This window comes from Punica granatum, chromosome 2, assembly GCF_007655135.1.
Source record: "Punica granatum isolate Tunisia-2019 chromosome 2, ASM765513v2, whole genome shotgun sequence".
Classification (NCBI taxonomy): Eukaryota; Viridiplantae; Streptophyta; class Magnoliopsida; order Myrtales; family Lythraceae; genus Punica; species Punica granatum.
In genome coordinates, this window is record NC_045128.1 from 37,790,385 (window position 1) to 37,810,502 (window position 20,118).

Here is a 20,118-nt window from a genome sequence, read left to right on the forward strand (position 1 = left end):
AAGTCGGCTTCTGCTTTGGTCCAAACACCGATAAAAAAATATCAGCGTGGGGCTGGTGCTGGAGCTGCTATAGCTACTGCATTTAAGGCAGTTCCGGCTGCCACCATAGCTCCAGTCTCTGCCTGTGCGAGTGCCTTTCATTATGCCCTCCTTGGCCTCCGAAATAGGTTTTGCATTTGCTGAAATTCTTCCGCATGTTTCACTTTGAGAAGTGTACTCAAGAGAAATGATGATTTGACTCCTTTAATTGATTTGGCAGCCTTGATCCGGAGCATAAAAAGGAGTCCATGGAGAAATACATGGGTCCCGATCCACAGCAATAGCAGATTGGGAATGTCTGTCATCACATCAAGTATGGTGCGTTAATCACAAGTAGTAAGCCAGTCTGTCATTTTATTTCACGGAGATCTAGGAGTTTAAGTGATCGATGCTTTTCTCATGGGCAGAGGAGCAAATTGTCAAGGTAAAAGTCCTTGATTTCCGCACAAGACGCGAAGCGCTCTTCTGTGGACAGGATGGAATCCTTTGTACATAAATTGTAGGTAAGATCTTCCTTTATGCCATTTTCTTTTATGGTTGACCTAAATTTCTCTAGGAAGAAAAGCATCTCTCTTCATATTTGTCCAGTAGGAAGGGATCACACCGCTAATTTTGAGAAAGTTATTCCGAAATTTATTGCAAACTATTAATGAACGCATTTGTCGATTTCCCTCCTGACACGGACCTCTTCTGCGAGGGTGACTAATGTTTGCTTTGCTATTTTTGGTTGCAGATGTACAGTCCATGAACTATATTTACTACATTCTTTCCCCATCTGGAGAGACCAAGATCCGGTTCTTCGGGTCTATTGTGAATATTCTCTTTCACTTTAGGGAACCTGTAAATATTTATTCGGTTGCGTTAGTGTTAATGACACAGGCATTGCGCCTGTGTGATATTAGTGTTTTGGATTAAGTTGGTAATGTACAGGAATACGACCTTCATTCTTTCAGAACTCAAAGGAGACCGTGTTTTCGTTTGGTTTTCTATATTTCTTACAGGGCGATCAATTTCTGTAATAAGGAGCTTCGGGTTTGTTGAGTTTCAGTTCTTTGGGTAGTGGCCGATTGTTCGTGCAATACATGCCATCCTATCACGACTTCTGATATGTTCCGTAGGTCCAAATTTTCTAAAAACTGTTGTTGACGGACTGTATTGTTACTGGGGAAAGGCATTCTTCGCTGAATGATCAAACGACTTGGGACAAAATTCAACCAGGAATCGTTAAAAGATCACTTTGTACATCACCAATTCAGTACAGGACAATCATTCTGCACATTGAAATTGGTCGCAGTGACCTAATGCACTCACCCAATAGAGACTGAGGCATCATCGCGGCGCTCGACCGAGGATCTCTGCAGGAACAGCAGGAAAATCATCAATGTCCTGCCTGAATTAAGCTTTATAAATGCACTTGATATTACGAGGTTTCGGTTCGATATGTACCTTTTGCTCCTTGCTAGTGATGAGAGGCGCTTCAACATTGACAGATTTAGGACCCTTCTCCTCAACTACTGTCTCCAGCGGCATTCCATCAAAACTGCCACTTCTCTTCCCGCCTTTCTTTGATCCAAACAGATGATGGTTACCCTTCTTCAAAGCCCACCTATCGATCCACCGGCCTGACCAACCTGAGAAGGCATCCTGATTGGACGTGTCCCCATCATCGTCTCCCACGAGAAGCTCGTCCCTCAAGGTCGTGCTCGTCCTCGACCGAGACTTGTCGTCCTCTCTCGATGGCACCAGCATGCCCTTGACAAAGATCTCGTCTGCAGGGATCATGGTGTTGTTCTTGACAGAGAATTCGAAGTCCGACGACACGGGGGCCTCCTTGTAGCTCCTGAGCTCCGGGTGGATCGCGTCGACGAAATCATGGGAGAATGAGATCCGAGGACTGATGAGGGTAGGGTTAGTGAAGAAACTTCCACCACAACCACCAGCACCAGTCCCTTCTTGCTCACTGATCTTGAACATGTCTAATCAATAATGAGGATGCTATGAACCTAAGTAGGACTAGGACTGCTTAGAGAAACCTTAGATATGTTTGGTGTTATTTTCAGAATGAGAAGATGTCTGAGTTTCATATATATGCATGTATATATATAGATAGCTATAGATATGTGAATATATATAGATATAGATATGTGAATATATATATATATGTATGTATTAATATGGGTGTATATATGTATGTATATATATTAAAGAGAGTGAGAGCTTAACTTTGGCTTGTTTCGCGGGTCTATATGGAGATCAGTAGACAGCTCATGTTACTTAGATTTGTCACCTTGTGATCAAACATGGCCTAGGATTAATATATATAAGTTTTGCTCCTTTCCAATAATTTCTTTTTCCTTATTTGAGGTGACCAATTTGTATAACATGATCTTAGTATAAAGGATTGACCAAGTGATAGGTGATAAGTACAAGGAAACTGCAAGGTTTACGGCAAATCTTATAACTTGTGAGGCTTACGACATTATCATATAGGGTAAAAAAAGCATCGATTTTATAAGATTGATATGCTTATATACAGTAAAATTTAAGCATGATTTAAGACCAATTAATAGTAACTTTTTTTATAGAAAAATTTCGCATTCAATTTTTTTTTGGGTGATTAATTGAGTCCTGAGATATGTCATGAATATTAATAAGAAAAGTAAAAAGGATCGAAGGATATGAAGAAGACAAAAGTTCCATTTGTTCAAGTCTTTGTAAAGTGTTGCCCTATTGATCAACAAGCATAGACCCCATGTGATATTCGATTTTATTCGATGTCAACATTTTCTTATTTTTATGTTTTCACCCCCAAAAAAAGAAAAATAAGATTAGTTTATGAATTATTTTAATTTTGCATGTTCCCAAAGAAGTTGACCTCTTAGTATAGTGATAACGCATTCATTAGAGAGGTAAATCCATTATTTATCAACAATAATTATGATTATATCTTACCAACACTCATCCCTTCCATGATCATAGTACCATTAGATGTCATTTATTTTAAAATCATACATTTATATCTATATTATAGATAAAAGTATGACAAATTTCTCCAATTTATAATATTTCAAAAATGCCCTTATATTCTCATAACTTTTTCTCATAGTTTTTTGACCCGTGACTTTTGGTCGCACATTTTCACTATATATAAATATATATATATATATATATATATATATATATATATAAAAACCAACTCTTTCTATTCGTTGCACAATTTCGATACTTTATTGTCTCGTCCCTCTCTTAACCGAGTTAGCCCTTCATTACAGGTATGTTTGTTCTATTATTATTTCATAACGATTTATAGTTTCAAAATTTTGTTGTACCATATGTTCATTTTCAACGTCTTATTTGTCTCATCTCTATGAATCACGTGTTTGTTTTTAAAATTTCTTGTTTTTCCAATTTTTATTCCAAAAAATACTCATATCCTTAATAAAATTTTACATTTCTTTTTATACCTTTTACTCTCACACTTTTTGTGTGCTTCGTTAGTTTGACTTTTCTCACACACTTTTAACTCTCTATTCATCGTTCATTTTCAACATTTGTTGCCTCACACGCTCTATCATATATTTCCTCGACCGAGTTAAATTATGTACATCTCTTCTAAAGTACGGACCTTCCCAAAGTATTTCTCCAACTTTTTTGACTTTTTGTCATTGATAAATTAATAATATTACTATTTTACAATTTACTCAAATGATATGAATGCTACTAAATATCACATCTTTTCAATAGTATGACATTCTTTCATTCATTTTAATAGAAAAACTAATTTTTACTTATTCTTTCTCAAGACCTTAGGACTTTAAGGCATCATTTCATACTTTTTAACTATAAAAACTACATATCATGTTCTTTTTCATAATTATTCACTCTGATAAACGCATCAAACATGAAATAATTTCTCTGCTCATGGTTCCTCTCTCCCATTTCTTATTTACATTTGTATCTTTTCTATTTTTTCTTTCGATTTTTAATTAGTTCTCCCTTTGCTAATTGTTGGAAAATAATTTCCTGTATTCTCTTTCTTCAACCATTATATATATTCTTTCTCATGACTTTTCGATTTCAATGCACTCTTTCATACTTTTTCAGTAAAAAAACTACCTATTATGTTCTTTTCCATAATTATTCACTCTAACGAAAGTATCAAGTATGAATTAACTTCTTCATTCAACGCTCATGGTTTCTCTCTCCACTTTCTTATTTACATTTGTATCTATTCTATTTTCTCTTTTAGTTTTTAATTACTTCTCATTTTCATTATTCTTATTCTTTGACTTTGCTAATCGTCTGGAAAAAAATTCTCATATTCTCTTTTTTCGACCATAATCCTTTCATTTTTTCAAGTTTCAAAAACCAATTTATACCTATTCTTTCTCATGACATTTCAATTTCAAGGCACCATTTTATAATTTTTCATTATAAAAACTACCTAGCATGTTCGTTCTCATAATTTTTCACTCTAATGAGTGTATCAAATATGAATTAACTTCCCCATTCAACGCTCACGATTCCTCTCTCGTGTTTCCTATTTACATTTGTATCGATGGATTTTCAAAATTTATATTAAGAAATTTTAAAAGTTATTTTATAGATAGATATTTTCTGATGAGTTATTGACATATATCTTGTGATTAAAAAATTATATTTTATGACGAAATTTTCAAAATTTATATTAATTTATTTTAAAAGTTAATTAGGACATTATACCATCGGTAATTTGTTTTCAAAATCCCAATCAAATTTTTTATGGGATTCTACGGATACAAAAGTACGCATTTGGGAGAAAAAAAAAAGAAAGAGAAGAAAAGATTCAAAGAAAAGAGATACTATATCATTAATTTTTTATTTAATTGGTTTTCTCTTATCTCAAGTTTTTTCTTCTATCCCTATTCTTATTCTCTTATTTTCTTTTGTCCACAAACATCGGTTATCGTTTTATCCATTGCCACTGTAGTGCCTACCACCACCACCCGCTAATAATGTTGCACAAGTTTAAAGTCCTCATGCTGTCAATGTCCTCCTTCACGAGCTCTAGGTATCCCTTTTTTTTGTTCCTCAAGGATACATGTGTAAAAAAAGAGAAATAAATTGCTTCTAATGTAAACCTAACATCGATTATCAATACAACGTATCAGTTTGCAACTGAAATTAAATTTATTCTTATTCTTTAGGTGAGATTTTATTTTGTTTATTTTATTTTGTTAAGTATAAATTATAATATATAATATGAATTACTAAAATAAATTTATATATACATAAAATTGGGTCCGATCAACTTCCTTCCAATTTTCTTTCTTTAAAATTTAAACCCGACCTTAAGGTCTTTAATTTTAGAAATTTTTTGACCGATTTGGATCGGATTTTTCTGAATTTTCGAGTTATGGGTGTCATTGCGAGACTATTCGTGAAAATAATGTTTCTATTAATTATTTTGTAAAATTTTATGAAAAATTTAAATTCATTTATCTATTTTATCTTTAGGATATTCTATTAAAATGAAAGATCAAGTCAGAAAAATATATCAATTGAAAAAAATTTCTTGAACTAAATTATTTTTAAATTGCATTAATTTCGATTTTTTTAAATTATTTTTAATATTTTAATCGTACTTATCAAATTTTTATTATTCATATACTAGATTCTGCACCAATGCTACACACAATGTGAAAAAAAAACATAGTTTAAAACGTTGCCTATGTATTTTCATCATTATATACCATTGTAATTCCACATCATTGCTATTATTAAAAAATATTAAAAATGTGATGAAAATTGAAAAAAACAATATTTTAATGAAAGAAAAGAAAAATAACTTAGGTTGAGATAGAGATAGAGTGGGGGTTGAAGAGAAATAAGTAAAAAGTATAGTGGAAGATGACCACATATGAATTGATGGAGGAGCGATATAAGATGTATGGTTTCAAAATTTGAGCAGTTTTATAGTTTTATTTTAAATTCAGTTTTACTTTTATTCAATAGAGTAAAAAATAATGAAGATAATTTCATAAAATTGTACAAAAACTGATATATATATATATATATATATATTTAGATATAGTGATTTGTCATTAGTATGTTAATTTTCTATATACTTTTTTATATTACACATATGTAAATACTATTGTTAATATATATACACATATGTTTCCATTGAATTTATTATTATTTATTTATACTTTTATAAAATTAAATGAAATAATTTTAGTGAATATTATTAGTTTTCTTTAATAATTTTTATTTTTATTTTTAATTTAATATTTAAATACCCATGGGGTCCAATTGGTAGGTTTCCATGTGCCATGTCTACAATGTTAGTGCCATGTTAGAAAAATCCCTTAAAATTGATGGCAAAATGACAACATACTAGAAGTGATAAAAAAACTCATAATTTGTAATTTTTTCAAATAAAAAATTCATGCTAGAAATAATAAAAATGTCAATTTTTTAATTTTTTTGGTCATCAACCTTCGTAGATATTATTAATTATTTTTGTTTTATTTATTTATAAATTGAAGTAAGATCAAATTTCTGACTAGAAATGGTCACAAATCCATTCAGAAGGGGACACTATTAATTTACTTATAATTTATATATTTATTTTTTTAAAAGAGTTTTCTTATATATTATGTAGTTCGAGCATTATGTATTTTAACATAATCAAAGAAAGTTTCACGTGCAATGCATGTGTAAATTCACTAATGTATCAAAATAGATATGTCTATTTTAAACATTTTTCTCGTTGCCCTTATAACAACTGAGGCGTTTCAACATGATAACAGGAATACTGAAAAATCCGAAATATATATGAACTAGAAAAAGATATACAAAAGCCTATTTATAGATTTCACTTAACTTGGGGTATCAATGATCAGAAATGTATTGTAATTAGCCCTAGGGAACGTCCTACTCCCCACAGTTATTTATATATTCCAAGAGCTCGAGCATGTTAATTGGACATACTTCTAAATGGATGTAAACAATCACACCAAATGTTAATAATTCTCTCTCTCTCGATGAGTCAAATTTAACTTTATGTGGTCAGCACATGCATCCTCACATGGTTTAAGCCTCGCCTAATTAACATCAAATTTCCATGTTGTTTGCGAATTTTGACAGACTAGAGAAGGTAATTTTCAAATTTCTAATTTCTTGAGAAAATATAGAACTTCTTTCCGGTCCAAACCCTATAGATTCTTTTAGGTAATGCCTTGCATACAAGGATTTCGTGATAATAAAGAGAAACATGCAATTGCAAAGCAATTAAATGAAAATGGAATATAACATTTAGTCATAATATGGGAATTACAATAAGAATGTCGAACAAATAACAAACTCAAAAAAAAGTTACAGAGGATGGCGAACTCTGCTTCCCATCAACAAAGGTTGTTTAGGCTCTAAAAACCTTCACTCAAGCTCGCCCAAGTTCAATAATTGAAAGGATTGAGGCCATGTTGAGATGCTTTGAAACAAATACCATGGAATGATAACAATCTCCCTGAACAAGGACTAATAGAGTCATGACCGTGTGGTTGAGGAATATTCCTACCGCCATAGACTATGAACTTGAATCTTTGAGGGATAAGCCCATGCCGCTACAAGTTCGGTTGTCTAAATTACCCTACTCCTAAGATAAGAGGGAGGATGCTCCCGAGCCAAGCTAAGCTGCAATAAGTCGATATTTGTGTTGAGTTGAGTGTCTTGTCCCAGGTGATCAACTAGTATTTATAGGCCTCCAAGCTCTCCTGGTAGTTACGCTTGTTCCCTCTAAGGTGAAGATTGTGGGTAAAGTGGTTGAAACAAATTTCCTTGCCGAGTAAGGAAAGTTTTTGTGTGCTCCTCACTCCAAGTAAATCCGTTAATAACTGTCTGGGTCGTGTTTTCCATACATATTTTATACGTGATCTTATCCTTGAGGTGTTATGTTCCCATCTTTATCCATGCAGAATTCTCGCCAAGTGATTCTTCTCCAACTCAGAATGGTTCGGCCAAATATATCATTAAGTCACCCCTCAAAACCACAATTGGTTCAACCGAGCGTATCATTCGGTCAATCTTCAAAACGCAACGTATCATCACTCTACGTCGAATGACGCGGGGTATTCAAATAATGAACTTATCAACTATTGCAAACAAGTCTCTGATCCTTTATTTATTTAGCCAATGACCTCGAATATGCTTGCCCATTATATTAATGCCACGTGGCATGAGTTGGAAAACTAATTTTTTTGCTGGCAACTTATATCCATAACATAACCCAAAATACAATATAAGAAAAAGTAGAAAAATGTGGAGGGGACTTAGTGTAATGAAACCAGTTATCGATTTGGAAATCAATGGCTGAGCTAGGACTGAAAGTTAGTGGGTGCAGAATACGATCTATCTTGATCTTATAAAAGTATTATATATAGTCAATCTACTAATTTTTATGTACCAAGGAATTTCGCCTTTTCCATTGGAAAAGCGAAAATGTTTCAACCACGGTTTATTTTGAGAAAAAATTCATTAAAAAAATGGAATATTGTAAAATATGAAATTACCTATCTAAAATGAATAACAAATTTTCCGAAAAAAAGAATTTTTTTAGTTTCTCAAATTCAAAAATAAAAAGAATAAGAGAAGTGCTTTTAATATAGTTTTACAGTTTTCTTCTCTTTAACTGGAGGGTTTTTTTATCAATCAAAATTTTCTTTTTTAATTATATCGATTGTTCATCCTTTAATTAGAAATTTTCCAATCTTTGTTTGATAGTGAATGTAAGTTTAGAAATTCTCAATTTTAAACTTGTTATCATGATTTTTCAACTTTTTTAGAGGAATAAATATCGAAAAGAAGTTGAAAAGTGAGGGGAAAAAAATAAAGAAGACATCTCTAAAAGTAACTGGGCCTTAAATATCCAATTAATTTCTGTTAAAGTTTATTTAAAAAAATTTGACAATTTTTCGACTGGTCAAAAATTACATTTTGAAATAAGAATAGGTTATACATGATTAAATTAAGAACATTTTTACTATTTTATAATTTTACTATATGTCAAAATATCATTGAATTAAATGAATGGACTTGCCGTTGTTAGGCATCATGGGATCCCAAGTTCGATTCTCGTAAATGAGACTTGGCTCGGTCGGGAATTTGGCCAGCAGCTCCCTCTTATTATAATCTAAATAAATCCCCATAACGCGACGAATTCCACCCAAAAGGGCTCGATTAACAATGTCAGATCCTATGGAAATGAAGGAATTAGGAACTTAATTAATTAATTTGCTAGTTTCATAAGTTTTGGTGCATTGAATGTTGCCTTCCTGATCCAAGCTATAAGAATGTGTATCATTTTACTGGATTTCAGTGCTCTATGTGGTGCAAAAATGTGGCTACGTCCCTTGGATTTCAACATATATACCTATTACTTACTAGGATAGACGTGATAGCATCATAAGTACGATAAGGACATCTTGGAGGCAGCACGATCAGCAGAAACAATGAGGCAGAAACAATGGGGCTTACTATGATTCACAGCAAGGGTGTTCAAGAACTTCTAATATGATCTAGCCAGCAGGAGCGCCTCAATGCCGGTTCTTGTGTGCTCATGTATGCTAATTAGTGCAAAAACCTTCTCGCACTTTGATATTTAGAAGTCCAATGAATCTTACGAACTTGATTGGTTCACTAAGGGATAAAACTGTCTTAATCGAGCATAAATCAATGTAAACCATTTTAACCCTTCAGCCCATGGATTCCCATCACTTGGGCCTTTTGAAGTGGCACATAGACAAACTAAATCAGACCGGGCCGACGACATATATATGAGACAGTTAGAATCCAATTTATCTGTCTACCGCCTAAACTCGGATGATGTTCGAATTTTCAAGTTGACATGACGGGCAGGGGACTTTGTCTTCTTAGGGAGCCAGGCCGCAACCAGCGCCCCTGCGCAACTCCCATAGGGAAGTCTTACAGATAGCTGACCCTCCTGAAAATGCTTCAACCATCTTATCACAGATTACGTGCTCGGTGCTATATCCCGCGCTAAGATTAAACTCCATATGTATTAGAATTATTTTGTTGATGAAGTTATTTTCTTGATAGGATTTTGCTATTTATCCAGCAATAATTACCCTTAAGGAGGAGAGTCGGTTAAATTAGAGAAGTATTATTATCTTCGGCTAGAAACTAAACTAATGAAGTTTACTAACCATCAAACGCTTGGGTCAACTGATTAAACCGCCTTCACCTGGCCAGTCATAAATTAATCGTTTAGACTTTGATCCTTCCACGAGGAAATTAATATTAATATTAATATTGAAGTGACATTTCATATATGTATATATACATGAATCACGAGGAAATTAATATTAATATTAATATTAATATTAAACTGACATTTCATATATGTATGCACACACACACACACATATATACCTATAAGTGAGATTGAGATCGTTTCTTGATATGTTTATTTTCTGTCATATATTACGGTCTAGTCTCCAACCACAACCGATTAATTACAACTCAGCAGATACACTCAAATTACATATACGAACTCTTAAATGTATGACGAGGTAGGTTTTTGCTTTCAGCTTACAATATGATAACAAATAATGGGAAGTTCGAGGACAAGACATCGATAAATAATGATTAAGGACGAGGAAACATCTAAACAAAGACTTCGCTTATTATATGATAAGAGCAGTCTCTGTATAGACCAAAAATTTGCTAAACTATGCGGAAATTTAAGTCACGTTGGGAGTAAACAATGTGCATATATATCTTCTAGAGACTAATAATTGTCGTTTTCGATCATTATCATCATCATTATTATTAAAGTAGTAGGTTAAGTACCGAGTTTAACTATTGTATCATCAACGACGACTTTGACTCTTAATTATCGCTGGAAGATTCCTTCCACATTGACAGTGAGACAGTTCCTAATGTTTTCCTAGATATATGTTTGCGCTTATGGCTCTTACATCTCATTAGTGAATAACTGAAGAAGCAACACAATTTCTTACGTTCTCTCGACCATATATATATTCGTGAGTAGGGAAAAAGGAAACAATGCACCCCGACGGAACTACTCCGGGTCAGATTCCAGCTTCCGGGTACCCAAACTCTATGATGGGCCAACCCATGCCACCATCTGCCCCGATGTATGTTTCTCCCAGGGGCAGATCTGTTCGCTCCGGGGAATGGTCGACCAATCTTTGCCACTGCTGTGATGATCCTGCAAACTGTAAGGCATCATTCACATGTGAAGAACATCTCGAACTTTTGCTATATATATACACGTAGATTAGTTCCTTCAGGCATTCCTAATCACATGCATGTTTTCAGGTATGATCACTTGCTTTTGCCCTTGCATCACATTCGGGCAGATAGCTGAGATTGTGGACAGAGGCTCCTCAAGTAATTAATCCAAATTCAATCAATTAGATTTTTTTTCTAGGAAATATTGTCGTATGCAATCGTTAATTTTTGGTGAAATTCTCCAAAACACACACACATATATATATATAATGTGTGTGTGCGCGCGCATGATAGGCAGCGAACACTCAGGGTGTGCTGCAAAGGGGACAATATATGGGTTGCTGGCGATGACGGGGTTTGCGTGCCTGTACTCGTGCTTTTACCGGTCCAAGCTGAGGGGGCAATACGACCTGGACGAGGCTCCCTGTGTCGATTGTCTCGTTCACTTCTGCTGCGAGGCATGTGCCCTGTGCCAGGAGTACCGTGAGCTCAAGAGCCGCGGCTTTGACATGGGCATCGGTACGTGTATGCATGCGCACTAGCTATCTCACCTTCTCCGCTATCTAGCTAAGTGTCTTCCATGGCAAATTGACATTACCAAATGGAATAATAGACGCTAACTCTTTCGATTTTAGCATCCCAATAATCAACATCTTTGTTCCTAATGTATAATGGTAGAAGCTGAAGTTCCTAACAAATGGTTCGCATGTCCAAAGCCAGACTGACGGTTGAATGGAATTAATCTCAATTAATAGGATGAGAATACTTGTGGTCCGACTGAAAATTTGTTAGCCAGATCCTGATTATGCATATACACACTTGCATATAATTAATTTAAGGATTGTGACTCCTCATCTTCCTCGCAGGAACACAACAAAACACAAGTCAACTTGTAGGCCTAATAATTCACCAAGCAAAACACAAATAACTTGGTAAAACCAATCATTACCTAATACAGTTGCGCAGCTCATGCTTTTGTGAGTTCTTGCGTTGTCATCATAAACGATTAATATGGTCACATATAGGATTCCATGAGAATAGTAACAAGTAAATCACAGGAACCTGAGGTGGAAGTCTGATTGATATCGGGTATGGATTCGAGTTCTAAGTCGAGTTTTTTTTGTCTAAGTCGAATAACTAGACCCCATATGGGTGTAGAGTGATGATTATACATCTCATGGAAGCTCGTGTACGCTCAAGTCATGCAGTGCAACATTTTCATTGCTTCTGATTTATTTCATTTTGTATTTCGCTTTCAATTCAACTTCATGGTTTGTGACTGGACGATTGACGATGACTTAAGGATGGGAAGCTAACATGGATCGGCAGAAGAGAGGGATCAACACGGTGGCTCCTGCAGTGGGACATGGCATGACCAGATAAACAAGGGGAAAGCACATCGAGATCGTTTGTTGCAGCAATGGATAATCTGTACTGCTTTTTCACCTTCGATTCTATACACCTTTTGTGTTGTTCTAAGGAGATCCATTTGTAAATTCGTTGAGTGTGCTTCATCTTTGTAACTTCGTACGTCATTCGTGTTATCATGTTTGTGTGAATAATCAATCTTTAGGGAACAATTTCATTCCCATGCATCCTTCTAGTGGATGAAACCGTACCAAACCAAATTGTACGTACCAAATTGCAAGTACACCTACGTACTACCGTGCTTTCCCTCTCCTTCGAAATTTTGTCTCTCGGCTCATGATTCGTATATTTCATCAGTTGTCTTACATAAATGTACAGTTCACAGAGTAGATTACATTACAACCTTGTACAGCCCATCCCCCAACTGCCAAGAACAAAGAATTGTTGATTAGTCCCTTGTTTTGTCTCTGTACCCAAAAGTTCTTCCATGTTTGATTCAATATCCCATCTACATCCACATCTGCCAGTAGTGAAAGTTCACTGTCTCCAGATTGCGGTCGGCAGCTTCCAGTAAACCCACTCCTAGCACAACAGACTTTTCCCGGTCTAAACCCTGAAAGAGAGTGACCGTTTTATCGTGTTCAGATCGAAATTTCGATGATGTGTACGTTTCTTAGATAATCATGATGCATCAAAATTGTGTAGATTGTATTCAAATCAATGAACATTTCAAGGAGTGTGATGACTCTCAAAAACATTATTTTCCAGAAAACTTGCACTAACCTTACCGAACATAGTGGTCTCTTTCTGAATAAAATTTTCCGGAATTTTATCCCATTTACAAACTGAAACTGGAACTCCTTGAATAAAGAGATTTCAAGATTTCCGTAATGTAAACACCAATGCTTCCTAAATGGTACACATCAAATTTATCAGACACCAGAAATTGCCTAAGCTTGAAATGTCCGAAATTTCTTATCTTTCAGAAGCAAACAGCAAGAGCAAGTGTTAACTTTCAGTCCTACATGAAGAGATGAGTAAAAGCTGCACAGGAAGATGAGTCAAAATTCTTACTTAATAGTTAAGCCGTTTCTCCGCATGTTCTCAGGGATGCCACCAGTAAACTTGTTGTTCTGGAGAAATCTGCAAGTCGAAAGGAAGTCCGGAAATTGAGTTTAGTAGTCCAATAGGAAAATGTGTGTCATATGTTTGTGGGCACAATCTGTGAGAAAACTCACATTTCCTGGATTTCTGGGAGTTCGCCCAGTGACTTTGGTATTGGACCTTCAAATTGGTTATTCTCCAAATGCCTATAATAATTATAAACTAAACCAATTTAGCAGATGACAGAGATATCAACACAAGAAGGGGAAATAGAAGGAGTTGCAGATTCAAGGATGTACAGGCTCTTAAGTTCCCTCATGGTCCCCATGTCCGGGATATTTCCGGAGAGCTTGTTACCCCCCAGCCACCTGCAAGTGCATAAGTAAGATTTGTGATCTCTAATAAGTGAAAAAATTGCCAGCTTCATATTCCGATGACTATATACTGAAAAAGGAATAACTAGATGTTTACAGGGTTGATAATGCGGTTAAGTTCCCCAAGGTGGAAGGCAGAGTTCCGGATAGCCCAATTCCTGTTAAGTTCCTTCAAAAGTAAAATCAGTGAAAACCGACCTTAGCTTATCATCGTGCAGTTCAGTTTCTGATTGAAATACTGAGGACATGGTATCTCTATTATAGACTTACAAACTGACAACCCGAGCAAGGTTTCCATCGGAACAGGTAACTCCAGTCCATGAGTGATCCTTAGGAAGACAGGGATCTCCACTCCAATCGGAAGGTGGGTTGTCAAAAGTTTCAGCCAAATCTTCCATGGCCATCACTGCAGAATGCAAAGATCAAATCCCAAAACACTAGACACGAGATATAGCCAGGATACAATCAGCCAACTCTAAGTCCTGGAATTGAACCTAAGAAATTACACTGAGTCGAACTTGAACCTGAATAAATTTCAAAACAGGTATGGTCATAAGAGTGGGATGGCTAAAAGATAATTACCATCTCGAGTAAGCGTTCTTCCACCCATAGGCAATAACTGGAAAACCTCGCCAGCATTGATTAATGGCCCCACAGGAACTCCGTCCCCAGGAGTCATCTCGATCTCGGTCTGCCCAGACAGAGGCCACTCTGCAGCGAACACAGAAACCCCATCAGTTGTGACATTGAGTTTCGAATAGAACTTGTTCCCATTTATTGAGACGTCGAAAACCCTCCAACTGTAGGGGCTCTTGGTTCGGCTGTCCTGGAAGTACAGCGAGATATAGTAGAGGCTCTTGGGGAGTGAACCCTGGGGCCACTGGATCTTCAGGGTCTTCCCTCGGCTAGTTGTTAGAGCAGTCGAGAAGGCCTTCACTGGAGGGACGTTCCAGAAGCTGAAAGGCTCTATAATGGACTTGCTACCGACTGTCGGGTTATTGTCCATGAAGGGATGCCAGTACCGGTTGTATTGATCATCTGGATAACTAGGAATAAAATACTGCATAACATCAGAATCTTCTCAAGCAACCTTACACACATCAAATGTCATTTCTCCTTCCTGAACAATAATGCTAACTCGATATGGAAAATGAAACAGTACGAGCTATTCTATCACATATTCTGATCTTGCTTTCTGAAATTAAGCTCAAAATGCAATTCTAGATGCAGAGACCATGTGGCTACTTTAGGGAAATTGGTGACAGAACATCTATTACGGCAGACTTGCAGCTAATGATGATCAGGGAACATGCCACAGAAGCCCAGAATTCTCGCCTAGGATTCTAATACAGAGCTGTCTCATTGCTAAGTAATACACAGATCAAGTAATGAAAACCGAACCGTAACCAATGAAAGATGGCAATGGAGACTTTCTTACCCAATCATGTCATCCTCGTTGTTCCCAAATGTGGTCCTAGCCACCGTTCCAAGAGCGTATTTCTTGAAATCTGTTGAGTTGTACGCTGAATCGTCGAGGTACTCTACCTCCAGGACCGAGATGAATGGGTCCGAGACAGTCTGCGGGGTCCGTGCAAGGCAGACACTTAGGATCTTCCCCATGGCAGCAACAACAAGCTCGTAATAGCTTGTCAGCCCCTTGGCGTAATCCTCCCTGGTGTCAACGGTGCTCCACTTGGTGCCATCGACAATCTGATCAAACACCGGAGGGACTGTCCCGCCATCAAACCCACCATAGAAGTAGGAAGTCCTAATGAGGTACTTCCCGCCCTTGCTCACGGGGATCATGTAACAGTACTTCCTGGCGGAATTGTCTGGGAAGAATCTGAGGTCTCTGAGGATGGGCATGACGTCCGGGTTCTTTATGGTGGTCTTGTTCCCGGCTGCCGTGAACCCATCATCCGGTACGTACGTCAGGTTCCCCGAGGTTGTCGTGTTAGATGCCCCACAGTTTATCAGGAACCCTGCAAGATTCAGATGTCGACATTCACACAATCACTGGCTGGACTATGACCTCGAGATCTCATTGAAAAACAAAATCTAAAGTTGGTTAGGCAAGCTGACTGCGCTCCACGGCCTGCTATGGCCGAATAAACATCAGAAAGTCTGCATTCTCCGTGCACATTGCAGACTGTGAATGCGTTATGAATGGATCCGCAGAATGTCTTGCCTGGAACAAACAGATAAATGCGAACAAAAGTGAATGACAATTATGGTTTAATTACCTCTTGGGGCAGGTAGGGACTGGGCAAAGGGGAGAGGGATGCTGAATAGCCATAGGAGGAAGATGGGCAGAGACATCTTCTCTGTTCCTGGGACAGGATTTGTTTTGCCCAGAAAAGAGGAAAAAAAATTGAACTTCGGGGGAAGTTTTTGCTTTTGAGAAAAGAAGAGAGAGAAGGATGGATTGAGGGGAAGATGATGGATGGCCATGCAAGTGCATGGTTTCTGTTGTCTCAAAGGTTGGCGGGACACGTCAATGGCTGTGCTTAAAGATAGTAAGTGAAATTCTGATTCTGATTTTTGGGATAACAGATGGACAAGACGATAGACAGGCTTCAGTAGTTTCCTAGATGATCTATTTATTCTCTATTTAGCAAGGCATAACTTCAGGACACGCGCTCGATAAACTGAAAATACCCTTATAATACTAGACGGAGGCTCACCTCTTAAACTCGGGTTGAACACGGCATGACCCAGAAAACATGATGGATGGATGACCCGAAAAGTTTGTAGATTGAGCAAAACGTGATAAGGGACTTAGGAAAAATTGTTCGTAGGAGATCTTACAATATGATGTTGGCGGGCTAATAATTTGGGTCAAATTGAGAAGTAATTCCAAACTCGAGGGAGTCAAATAGTAATGAATAAAACTATAGTGAGAAAATTGAGGAAAAAAGAAAACATTGAGGGGCAAAGTGGAATTAACTTACAAAGATAAACCCTAGCAAAGCGACGGCAGATTTTACTTGGGATTTTGATTATCGTCCAAGTATCGTGGAGACAGCAGCAGCAACAAGGGGAACAGCCATGAAGGTTTTCGAAATCTCCAGCGGGAACACTCTGTCCTTTGCCCTCTTCACCGACGTCACCAATTCCAAGTATCCCTCTTTCTTCCTCTCGCTACCTCTGTTTGGTTTCTTGTCTAATTTTCCCGGGAAAAGTTGCTATACTGAATATTTTAGGGAAATTTGAGCAATTTTGATACTGAGCGTCACTCTCTCATGTACGAACTCAGTGCAAAAATGGGTTTTTCTCAGTCTGGAATGTCGCCAAATGCTATTGAATTTGTCAGTTTAGTTGGTCTTTAGCTAAAGTCCAAGCTTTTCTTCTTTTGCTCTTACGGATTATCTACACTCTGCTCTCTGAACGAAGAATTATGGACAGCCTGCTGCTGAGGATGGTTGGTTGGAAGATGGAACTTAAAGAGTTGTCGGGAAAATCATGGTTTTGTGTTTGTGTTATTGCACTTTGAGAATGCAGCGGAGTGAAAAATTTAAGGTTTAAATGCAGGATGAAGACGAAGTTATTTCTGTTATTTATCGTCTCCTGATGTATGGACTGAAACAGTGAATAGGATCCTGCGTCGCAAGTTTATGAATGGCACTGTACTCTTGGAACCATGCTCTAATATAATGTCAAATATGAAGTTTGCTTGTCAACTTTGTTTTTGCAAGATGAATTGGCTGCGTTTCTTCAGTAAATACCAACTCTTTCGGTCACTTGTTCCTTTTTCCTTCTTTTGTTGCCAAGTGGCCCTTAACTTTATTTCGCAAAGATTTGTGCCTTAAACCCGAGTAGTCAAGTGGCCCATGTTGATGACGTGCATTGTAGTTTTAACTTATCATGCATTCATATTAAGCTCATCGTAAACTGTATTATTCAAGCTTAAACTATGTGGCACTAGATGCTCTCATCAACTATTATACTGAAGTGTCCTCTATGTGCTGAGTTAACATGACGTGATTAGGAAATATATCTTTACCATGTTTGTCTATCTTCCCTTTATCAAAGTTTGCTTTGCTGTGATCTTCTAGATAGATTCGAGACATTAATACAGAATTTTCTTTGCAGGGAACTTTTAGCTTCTATGCAAGCTGGTACATTAGAACCAGAAGTCGCTCTTCTTAATGCCTCACTTGTATGAATCCTCATAAACACGACTAATTACTTAAATCTTCCAATGAGCCATTATTGAGAGATTTTTTGTTCCCGCCTATTGGTCACAGATCTCAGATGTTTTCCCTGTTCTAGCTGCTGCACATAAGACCCTCTTGTCAAAGTCACGGGGTTCACTCACGACCCGTACCCTCCACTCTGAGCTTGTTTACAATTACTCAGGATCCAAGCATGTAAGGATCTGACTTACTGTTACTCATTCTTGTTAGAGTTCTCAATTACTTGTGTATGTTTTTAAACCTAGTCATTCAATGTCTTTAGATCACAGAATCCCTGAAGAGATGTGGCATCTCAGACAGCTCAACTTATGTACTTGCTGCCCGTTTTAATGCTTCACCAGAGGAGGTACTCTGTTTTCAATTTTACATGATTCTCCTATGTACTATCAATAATATCTCTTTTTATGCCAGAAGAAACTGAATACTGATCTGCTATCTGACATTATGAGAAAATCAAAGTTCATAAATTTTTATCATGATTGTGCTGTTAGATGGAAGCAATCGGGAAGATGATAAATGGAACCGAAATTCAATTGGACGAATTGGAAGCAAAAGCAGACAAAGCACAGATTCAGAAGGTATGCGACTTCACTTAGTTTTAACTTTCGGTTGAGATTTGGGTTCAGCGATCCAAAGTTTCAAAGTTAGGTAAGTTTGGAATGTAGAAAACATTGATCACAAGAAAAGATGGGATGGATATAGAAGAGAAAGATGAGAGAGAGATAGAGGCGGGGGATACCGAACAATCAGTGAAAATGTGGATAAACATGTCCCTTTTTTCGTGGTGAATTTAGATGGAGACTTCGAAATCCCAGAAGAAAGTTGGGAAGGGGATTTTGTTCTATAACCAAGGCTCGTGTCTGTACCGTGATTCATTGGCGAGTGCTGCATAGATATAAAATTTGAAGTTTCCAAGTTTGAGTTCTGTCCTATTTGACAATTTGTCTGTGACCTGGAAATTAGCCTCCAATGATCGTATCATCATGGAACTCAGAATAGAAAGGGAAAGATTTCATTGTAATCGACTAATATGCTTTCATCAATATTATGATATGCTCCAGCATTATAAGGTATCGGGCTTGGAACTAGGAATATCTTCCCTTGCAGATGCAATCACCTGCCGAATTGCAGCTAGGGATGCCCTGTGACAAGGTTCAGTATCTCTTCTAACATAATAATTCTTGTATGTTTCACTTTCTGCACCCATACCCTCTCTGTATCGAGACTCACAGGCCGGGAATTGGACTGTCTTTAACTCACAGGTCAGTACCCTTGCATTAAAGACCAAGCGAGGAAGTGTATTAGTAGCGAGGACGACACATTGTTGGAACGCGTCATTTTTCTGTCGACTCAATTGCCGAAGACAACCTTCGGATGCCATGGAAGACCTTCGTGCCCTCCACATTCGATTTACTATTGTCGTGTAACAATTTTATCCCGTAAGCTAAAGTGAATGTAGCAGAAATGTATATGTTCATGGTCTTGGACAATTTTCCAAGTGAACTTGCATGTCCAACCGCTATATTAATTTGAGCTTATATGTTCGTGTTCAGGATCTATATATACGTCTCGATTAAAATGCAAATTCTTTGCATCGTTACGGATCGTCGGAAATGTCCCGATTGATGTCTGACAGGCCAATTGATTTGAGAGAAGAAGAAAAGGTTATGCACATGATCCCTGCCTTAGCATCGAAGCAAACGGCAGCGTCTAATGAACGCTACGCAGTGCACGCGCCGGGCTGCTGCGCGTCCTATATATATATATATATATATACACAT

General features: G+C 37.0%; 4 protein-coding genes and 1 long non-coding RNA gene across 6 annotated transcripts; 3 read left to right on the plus strand and 2 right to left on the minus strand.

Annotated features, from left to right (window-relative positions):
- The first annotated feature begins 6 nt into the window (after positions 1-6).
- On the plus strand, positions 7-1,118 carry LOC116194481. The gene is made up of 4 exons (XR_004154444.1): positions 7-167; positions 260-357; positions 447-542; positions 773-1,118. It is a non-coding gene; the product is annotated as an uncharacterized LOC116194481 (long non-coding RNA).
- A 90-nt stretch (positions 1,119-1,208) lies between these two features.
- On the minus strand, positions 1,209-2,340 carry LOC116194480. The gene is made up of 2 exons (XM_031523289.1): positions 1,486-2,340; positions 1,209-1,394 (listed from the first exon to the last, which is right to left on the minus strand). The coding sequence occupies exons 1-2, from the start codon at positions 2,011-2,013 to the stop codon at positions 1,347-1,349; spliced, it is 576 nt and encodes a 191-aa protein (XP_031379149.1). The 5' UTR covers positions 2,014-2,340; the 3' UTR covers positions 1,209-1,346.
- An 8,694-nt stretch (positions 2,341-11,034) lies between these two features.
- LOC116195542 (protein PLANT CADMIUM RESISTANCE 2-like) lies at positions 11,035-12,882 on the plus strand. Its single transcript, XM_031524793.1, has 4 exons — positions 11,035-11,281; positions 11,383-11,454; positions 11,590-11,814; positions 12,599-12,882. Exons 1-4 carry the CDS (start codon positions 11,107-11,109, stop codon positions 12,676-12,678), a joined length of 552 nt encoding a protein of 183 aa, XP_031380653.1. The 5' UTR covers positions 11,035-11,106; the 3' UTR covers positions 12,679-12,882.
- Positions 12,883-12,973: 91 nt separating this feature from the next.
- LOC116195541 (probable LRR receptor-like serine/threonine-protein kinase At1g67720) lies at positions 12,974-17,578 on the minus strand. 2 transcript variants are annotated; one of them, XM_031524792.1, is made up of 9 exons: positions 17,093-17,578; positions 15,580-16,123; positions 14,724-15,187; positions 14,412-14,547; positions 14,239-14,310; positions 14,067-14,135; positions 13,902-13,973; positions 13,738-13,806; positions 12,974-13,276 (listed from the first exon to the last, which is right to left on the minus strand). In XM_031524792.1, exons 2-9 carry the CDS (start codon positions 16,005-16,007, stop codon positions 13,270-13,272), a joined length of 1,317 nt encoding a protein of 438 aa, XP_031380652.1. In that variant the 5' UTR covers positions 16,008-16,123; positions 17,093-17,578; the 3' UTR covers positions 12,974-13,269. The 2 variants fall into 2 exon arrangements, with proteins under 2 accessions (XP_031380652.1, XP_031380651.1); XM_031524791.1 differs by lacking the exon at positions 17,093-17,578 and adding an exon at positions 16,385-16,618.
- On the plus strand, positions 17,133-19,896 carry LOC116195543 (EKC/KEOPS complex subunit TPRKB). Its single transcript, XM_031524795.1, has 7 exons — positions 17,133-17,260; positions 18,234-18,300; positions 18,389-18,511; positions 18,600-18,683; positions 18,829-18,915; positions 19,399-19,489; positions 19,600-19,896. Exons 1-6 carry the CDS (start codon positions 17,190-17,192, stop codon positions 19,483-19,485), a joined length of 519 nt encoding a protein of 172 aa, XP_031380655.1. The 5' UTR covers positions 17,133-17,189; the 3' UTR covers positions 19,486-19,489; positions 19,600-19,896.
- Positions 19,897-20,118: the final 222 nt, after the last annotated feature.

Excerpts from the sequence above, each read along its gene's own strand:
- LOC116194480 (XM_031523289.1), bottom strand. The coding sequence starts at position 2,013 with ATGTTCAAGATCAGTGAGCAAGAAGGGACTGGTGCTGGTGGTTGTGGT. Across the intron at positions 1,395-1,485 it reads TCACTAGCAAGGAGCAAAAG|AGATCCTCGGTCGAGCGCCG; the intron begins GTACATATCGAA and ends CTGTTCCTGCAG.
- LOC116195542 (XM_031524793.1), top strand. The coding sequence starts at position 11,107 with ATGCACCCCGACGGAACTACTCCGGGTCAGATTCCAGCTTCCGGGTAC. Across the intron at positions 11,282-11,382 it reads CTGTGATGATCCTGCAAACT|GTATGATCACTTGCTTTTGC; the intron begins GTAAGGCATCAT and ends GCATGTTTTCAG. Across the intron at positions 11,455-11,589 it reads TGTGGACAGAGGCTCCTCAA|GCAGCGAACACTCAGGGTGT; the intron begins GTAATTAATCCA and ends CGCGCATGATAG.
- LOC116195541 (XM_031524791.1), bottom strand. The coding sequence starts at position 16,592 with ATGGCCATCCATCATCTTCCCCTCAATCCATCCTTCTCTCTCTTCTTT. Across the intron at positions 16,124-16,384 it reads GTCCCTACCTGCCCCAAGAG|GGTTCCTGATAAACTGTGGG; the intron begins GTAATTAAACCA and ends TGAATCTTGCAG. Across the intron at positions 15,188-15,579 it reads AACGAGGATGACATGATTGG|TTATCCAGATGATCAATACA; the intron begins GTAAGAAAGTCT and ends TTTTATTCCTAG.
- LOC116195543 (XM_031524795.1), top strand. The coding sequence starts at position 17,190 with ATGAAGGTTTTCGAAATCTCCAGCGGGAACACTCTGTCCTTTGCCCTC. Across the intron at positions 18,301-18,388 it reads CTCTTCTTAATGCCTCACTT|ATCTCAGATGTTTTCCCTGT; the intron begins GTATGAATCCTC and ends TATTGGTCACAG. Across the intron at positions 18,684-18,828 it reads TTAATGCTTCACCAGAGGAG|ATGGAAGCAATCGGGAAGAT; the intron begins GTACTCTGTTTT and ends TTGTGCTGTTAG.